This window comes from Grammomys surdaster, unplaced genomic scaffold (assembly GCF_004785775.1).
Source record: "Grammomys surdaster isolate TR1022 unplaced genomic scaffold, NIH_TR_1.0 126391, whole genome shotgun sequence".
NCBI classification, from domain to species: Eukaryota; Metazoa; Chordata; class Mammalia; order Rodentia; family Muridae; genus Grammomys; species Grammomys surdaster.
The window spans coordinates 16,819,809-16,827,531 of NW_021621185.1; the positions used below are offsets into that span (position 1 = coordinate 16,819,809).

Consider the following 7,723-nt stretch of genomic DNA (forward strand, 5'->3'; position numbering starts at 1 on the left):
GCAAGGAACCCAGTAACTCTCCTCTGCACGGGGAGCTACCCTGTACCTGATGAGATGCGGAATCTGCCAGAGCCAGTGACTGCTGGATACCTCCCACTCCTCCTCTATTATAGTGGGAGCCTACTGAGCGACCTCGGGACCTGTCTCACCATTCTATGCCAGGTACAGCTTTTCAGTCCACAAGTCTCTGTCAGGAGAGACAGCCATTCTTGTCAAGAAATGGAGTCGGATTCCCCTGTCACCTCTTTTTTTTAAAATCTAAGATGACTTGAGGCTTATTTTGACCAATAGCAGGAGTGGCTTATGATCCCAAAATCCCTTAAAGCCTCTGCTCTTGTCCCCTTCGACACTGTGCCTTTGTGTTGGCAGACTTCAGACTGTGCCCAGCAAAGAAATCACCCGGGAAAACATCACAATCACTGCCCACCCCAGTAGTTCCCGGTGACAAGCAGGCAGTGAACTGAAGGCACCTTAAACCACGCATTCAAGCTGTCAAATGACTAAGACACATTAAAAAAAAAAAAAAGCCGTCAACTCTACCCTGACCGTGAGGATCACCAAGACGCAACTGACTGCTGTGACAGCCACTGAGTTTGGACACTGTTTATACTAACTGGGAAACTGAGGCAGTAGTAACAGTGCTGCATTTAATGGGCAGCACCTAACTCAACTATAATCAATAGCTCAAAAGTGCTAACCCGAGGACAACAGAGCCCAGATTCTGACAGTTGACATCGATGAATCACTGTGTCCCTAAGTAAGACTGAAAGATAAGATCTTCAAAATGTAGCAATTGCAGAAAAAATACTGAAGTCTTTTCATAATGCTATCCAATCTCCAGACTCCAAATTTTAAATGGGTGGAGGAGAGAGATCACTGCAAATGTCACTATAAACACGAGATGAGACAGATGACACTGTCCATGTTACAGAATGAAAGCAAGTAATCCTGGGATCAGAATATGTGCCCCGCCGGGCAGTGGTGGCGCACGCCTTTAATCCCAGCACTTGGGAGGCAGAGGCAGGCGGATTTCTGAGTTCAAGAGTTCGAGGCTAGCCTGGTCTACAGAGTGAGTTCCAGGACAGCCAGGGCTACACAGAGAAACCCTGTCTCAAAAAAAAAAAAAAAAAAAAAAAAGAATATGTGCCCCACCCCCCAGTAAATGTTAAAACCTAAAGCTAAGGCAAAACTACACAAGGTAGAGGCCTTCAGAGGTAGTTAAGTCACAAGGGCTGTGGCCTCACAGATTGAATTAATGCCCTTACAGAGAGGACCTAGGAAGTCCATCTCATTCGAGGCCTGTCTGAATGCACCATTTAAAGAATTATTGGTTCGGATGCAATATTCATTATGTTAGAGCCTCAATCTTGGACTCCCCAGCATCTGGATTGAAGAGCGATAAACCCCTGCTGTTTGATGTATTTCATCACAGCTGCCTGAATGCTGACTAACAACCTTGAATTATGGGAAACATTTTTAGTGACAAAATTCTTGCCCAGAGACCTTTCTAAAAAAAAAAAAAAGCCCAGGCTGGCCTCAAATTCATGATCCTCCAGTCTTCTCCAAGCAAGGGAAGAGATTACAGGTGCTGGTACCCCACCAGGCTCCACTCAGTTCTTAATGCTACTAAAATTACTCTAAGATGTGGAGAATACTGCTTTACGGGCTGTTTTTTTTTTTTTTTTTTAGATTACAGGTTCAGAGGGCAGGACTTAGCTCTGCAGGAGAGCACTTGCCTAATGTGTTCAAGGCCCTGGGTTCCATCCTCTAGACTACAACAAAAGAAAAAAAAACAAAAAAGATTACAGTAGCCACTGAGACATTCTGCAAGGCATTAGAAATCACATTGTATCTAAACTATGTATTTTTTATACACATACATACCCAAGATGAAGTTTAATTTTTAAATTAGGTACTATTAGAGATCAACAACTAATAAAATAGATCATAACAGCATGCTGTTTCTAGGAACTAGAGAGATGACTCAGGGGATGACGTACTTGATGAGCAAGATGAGAATCTGAACTCGGAGCCTGAGCACTGCCACACAAAGGCAGCCAACCCCAGCACTGGAGGGGCAGACACAGGAAGCTCTCCGGGCCAGCTGGTCTAGCCAATCATGAAGCTCCAGGTTCAGCGAGAGACCATGTCTCCAAATATAAGGTGGAGGATGGTAAGACAGCTGAGCGTGTAAAGGTACCTACCATATAAACTTGACAACCTGAGTTTGATCCCTGTAACAGTGCAAACATCAAAGTTGTCCTCTGACTTCCACACATACACAGTGGCATATGCACACAAGCACACATACATGGTAATAATGAAAATGTTTAAATAAAAATGATTAGAGAAAGACCCATGTACCGTGGGGGGGGGGGAACACTAAATTTTAGATAGCCTTGGTCTGGACCCAGAGCCTAGCAGGCAGCCAAGGACCTAGCACCTTACTAAAGCCACCATGCACTGAGCACTTTGTACATGCTTCCATGTAGCCCTTAGAGCCTGTGAGTACTCCTATGGCGCACACATGTCCTAGTAGTTAGCATTAGTTACCTTTGCTGTGATGAAACACCAAGTCAAAGCAACTTGGGGAAGAAAGGTTTTCTTCAGCTTCCACTTCCAGGTAACCATCCATCGCTGAGGGAAGTCAGGGCAGGGATCTGGAAGCCGCAGCTGACAGGGAGGCCATTGAGGAATGCTACTTTTTTTTGTTTGTTTTGTTTTGTTTTTTTCGAGACAGGGTTTCTCTGTGTAGCCCTGGCTGTCCTGGAACTCCCTCTGTAGACCAGGCTGGCCTCGAACTCAGAAATCCGCCTGCCTCTGCCTCCCAAGTGCTGGGATTAAAGGCATGCGCCACCACTGCCCGGCTGAGGAGTGCTACTTACTGGCTTGATCTCCACGCCTTCTTCAGCCTTCCTTCCTTCCTTCCTTTTCTTTCTTTTCTTCCTTCCTTTCTTTTCTTTCTTTTCTTTTTTAAATAGCACCCAGGATCACCAGCCTAGGGATAGTATCACCCACAAGGGGCTGGGCCCTCCCATATCATTCAGTGAGAAATGGTCTACAGCAGTGGTTCTCAATCTTCCTAATGCTGTGATCCTTCAATACAGTTCCTCATGTTGCGGTGGCCTCCGAAAATAAAATTATTTTGTTACTACTTCATAACTGTAATTTTCTACTGTTATGAATCCTAATATCTAATATGTAGTATATCTGATATGTGACCCCCAAAGGGGTCTCAACCCACACGCTGGGAACCATTGCTCATCAGGCTTGCCTATAGCCCAATCTTACGGAGCCATTTTCTCTAGTGGGGTTCCCTCCTCTCAAATGATTCTAGACTGTATCGTGCTGACATCAAATAAGCCAGCACAAGACACTTTATCCAACTTTAGGGAACAGTGTACCGAGGCTTAATGACTCTAAGTGACTTGCCTAGCAGTCACAGCTGGTTAGTGATAAAACCAGAACCAAGACCCTTTTCAAACCTTTTTAAAGCTTGGTGCTCACACTTAACCCTCCCTCCCGCTCCCACTCCACAGAGCCTCAAGTCTCAGCTCCTGATTAAGAATAAGGAGCAGAGCTAAGGAAACAACTGGACCTGTAAAGGTGCTTCCTGCACAAACCTGGAGACCCAAGTTTGAGCCGCAGGAGTCCACATAAAGGTGGGAGGGGAAAACTTCACAAATCTATCATCTGACCTCCACAAGCACACTAGCACTGGCAACCCACTCCCCCATACACACAGAAATACATTTTTAAAAACCAACAACCTTATAAGACACTACCAACAATGAACTAGGAACCTGGACACCGTACAGTCTAACACCAAATTCCACACACAGAAGTGATCTCACATCCATAGACCTAACCAAATGTATCTAAGGATGGACTTCCAAGCTCTGAATTCTGATTCTCCTGGTGTCTTAAATGTTACGTCTATTATTTATCTAATTCAATTACATTAAGACGTAAAAACGTATTAGAAAGCCTAAAGCTATCTTTGTCCCTTATTAATGCTGCCCTCTGAACAAGCGTTCCTCCTTCTAGCCTTACTCCTTTAGCTTTTGATCAACTACAGGCATCCCCATATTGGCCTCTTGCTGGTTATTAAACACCCCTTCACCCTATAGGCATGTGTGCCCTCTGAATTAGACTAATATCCACAAACTTAGAAATACTGCTGCAATATCTGCTGGATAAGTGGAAACTGAACCGAATAAGAAACACGTAGCAACTGTTCCCAAAGTACATGTTGAGTATGCAAAAAATACATTTAGTCTACTTTTGGGGGGTGAGGTTTCCCCACTTTAGCTGTGGCTGGCCTACAACTCACTACATCAACCATGCTGGCCTCAAACTTGGAAATCCTCCTGCCTCCACATCCCCAGTGCTGGGATAAGGCATGCAGCACTATGCATAGACCTTCCTGGCTTTAACGTCACATTTTAACAATTCAAAAACAATGGATTGTTTATAAATTTCCCAAAATTAATATTGTGTTGGGTTACCATAGACGTTTAATTCTTTCAACTTCCTTACATAACAAAGGACCCTGAAATGTCATAAAGCCATTCACTAGGCCTACTGCAGTCACTGGGGTAAAACAGGGGCCAGAGAAGACTATGAACTGAAGCCAGGAGAGCAATAAAATCAAGTCAGCCTTGGCTCATCCTGGGATATTGGATTCTGAATGATTTTTCAGGACATGACTCAAATGAAGATGTTTACAAAGGTGTTCCTAACACAACGGAGCAGGAAGGAAACAACCCAAGGCCTGAGGTATGCTGGCAAAGGCCGGTAATCCAACCATCAGGAGTTCAAGGCCAGCTTTCTCTACAAGAGTCTCCAAAAACAAACACACAAACCAACATCAAGTAGGAATGAAGTATGGAGCATGGCTAACAAAACGTCACCACCAGGATTTAAAAAGAAAATCGACCAGAACGTGACAGCAAGAACTTTGTAAACAAGGGCATGGAAAGAAATCTTATTTCAAAAGTCACTTCTACACAAAATGAAGCAAAAGCAGCAGAAGGAAAATAACCTCCTGCAGATATAAAGGTTACTCTGAGAGACAGAAGGGTGACTAGCTACAAATGCAAAGATAAAGCCAGGGACACTATCTGTCGTGTCACTACAGTGGAGAACCATGGTACAAGCATTCAACCAGACCTCCTTAGACACAAATTAGCCAGCCTTTAGAACAGTCTATGGACTTGGATAATCACAGTCCTGAACACATCTCCTTACAGAAACAGAAAATGTTCATCATTTTCTACCATGATTAATCCTTGAAAACTACTTGTGTTTAGAATTATCACAGCAATCTTATGCCCAGAAGAAACGGAAGGTGTCATGGCAACATTACATAGAACAAAATATCAGTCTGTGATAAGAAACCAGGATCTTGCCCTAACAGGAGACTAATATGAAAGGAATCGTGAAATGGATAACCAGATATAAAACAAACAGCCTTGTCATTAGATACTCAAAAACAGCATCACTGAATTATCTGAGTTAGGAGAGGTGAATGGGTTCTTAATGTTTCCTCTTTAATTATTTTTAAATGACACTCACTTGACAAATTATGAAGTGTTTCTTTTGGATATCCATAATATAAGAAGAATCCAATTTTTCACTACATGGAAGTGAGTCCAACAGTAAATGAAACAAAACTTCAGGGAGTCAGGGGAGCATGGACCATCCTTTAAAAAGCACCTAAGTGCTTTATCTGTGATTACAGCATTCGGCAGGCTGAGGTAGAAGGCTAGAAAGTTCCAAGGCCAGGTACACTACATAGTGAGACCCTGCCCCACAACAACAATGAAAAACAAAAAAACAAACAAACAAAAAAGCAAATGAATAGAGCAGGGAAGGAGGGTAGTGTTGAAAGTTACAGTCAACCGAACCACGGCAGAGCTTTCTCTGTACTGCTGCAAAATGAGTCCAGCTGTCAGGTATAAGCGGATAACTTCCATAAAATAATACTTCATGAAGTCATGAGGTTAAACCATCAGAAGGGGTGCTTTATGCTTCAATACTGTAGGGAAGCCACAGAAACCCTAAAAAGAGGTAAACCCAACAGGCCAGAAGCAGCACTTGGGTGGCCACAAATTAGTTCGCACTTCACCTTTGAGACTACAAATTAAAGTTTGCGCTGCACACAGTCAGAGAAATTAAGAAAGAACTAACCAAGCCAACAGCTGGAAGAAATTGCCTTGCTATGCCTCACAGTCTTTTTAGAAACCCAAAGTACTTTTCAAGGTAAAGTTCTCGGACGCAGCATTACATTTTAGAGCAGATGACCAACATTTAAATGGCCTGCCTGGGCATTTAGTTCTATGCCAAGCCCTTCGGAGGCTGGGGATCATGTCCACTCCAAGAAGGAAAGCAACTCACTCACGTGAGGAACGGAATCCTCAAACAGCTCGGATCCCCAGTGACGCACTCCCAGCTTGGAAAATGGCCCAGGGTACACCTCGCTAACAGCAGCTAGGTGGGGAGATGCACGCGTGCACTATTGTTTCCAGATGTTTATTTATTTTTAACTTCTGTTTGATGCCCGTTCCCCTAAACTGGGCCCGGTGGGAAGGGGGACCTCTGACAGCGCTACTGGTGGCTCTGGGAGCAAGCGAGTTTCGATAATAAAAACACCCCTTTATCCTTTTATCGCAGCGTCCGTGTACCCGCGCCTCTCTCCCGCACACCTCGGCCGTCACCGGCACGCAGCGCCAGTGCCAGGTCCCCATGACAACCCCGGCCCCGGGCGCCCCGGCCTCCCGGCCCCCGCCCCGCGGCCCGCCGCGCCGGCGGGACTAGTGGCGGCCACACCTGCCCCGCTCCGCTCCGGACCCGGCTCCTGGTCGGGCCAGTCCGCGGCCGGGTGCGAGCCTCCAGGCTGGTGGCGCGGCCGGTGACGCTGCGACCCGAGACCTTCCCGGCAGGGCCTCCGCGGCCACCGCGACGCCCAACGCGGGCCAGGGCCGCGGCCCGGCGCTCACCTTGAACGGGTTGTTGAGATCCGGATCCGCAAACGGGTTGCTGTCAAAATCCGACATTGCCCCGGCACTGCGCGTCACCCACCCGAGCCCGGCGCCGAGACACAGACGAGGCGAGGCCGCCGCCCCCCTGCGCGCTCACGTCGCCGCCGCCGCCGCACAGATCCGGGTGCAGCTCGCGGGCCACCGAGCCGGCCGTGCCACTGAGCATGCCCGGTGCGGCGGAGGCCCGCGGCGCCCAGCCATCCGGCAGTCCCTTCCCGCCTGGATCTGCGCTCCGGGCTCTGCCTCCGACCGAAGGGCGAGCGCAGGCGGAGGGCAGGTTACGAGCCCCGGGCGGTGGACCCACCTAGCGCGGCTGAGGGGTGGTGGCCTGTGTAGGGGACACGACGGTGTGTGCAGGTCCCACGTGGCAGGTGGAGGAGATGACACTTGGAGAGCGAGTAGCTGAGGTGGGAAAACATCCTCCGCAGCTGCCAGAGATTCCCGACCCCAGAGCGGGAAGGAACCCTAAATGAAATTTAAAACACCCTTGCCACACACACCCCGACCTGGGAAACCCGGCAGGTCCCCTCCGATCCCAGGTTACTGCTAAGTCACGGAAAGTGGCTTCACGCTGAGGATCCGGAATTGCTCCAAGAAAAGGCAACATTCAGTGCTGGGCCCAGCCCCCTGTCTTCCATCCTCCCTCCCCACTCATAAATGATGGGGGGCGTGGGGCAGCG

The 7,723-nt window shown here is 47.4% G+C and overlaps 1 protein-coding gene across 1 annotated transcript in view; it reads right to left on the minus strand.

Annotated features, from left to right (window-relative positions):
* Scamp1 (secretory carrier membrane protein 1) overlaps positions 1–7,121 on the minus strand; it is a 79,999-nt gene extending 72,878 nt beyond the window's left edge. The window contains exon 1 of the mRNA XM_028760098.1: positions 7,002–7,121. Within this exon, the coding sequence (XP_028615931.1) occupies positions 7,002–7,058 (57 nt within the window). The 5' untranslated portion in view covers positions 7,059–7,121. The remainder of the gene's footprint in view (positions 1–7,001) is intronic.
* Positions 7,122–7,723: the final 602 nt, after the last annotated feature.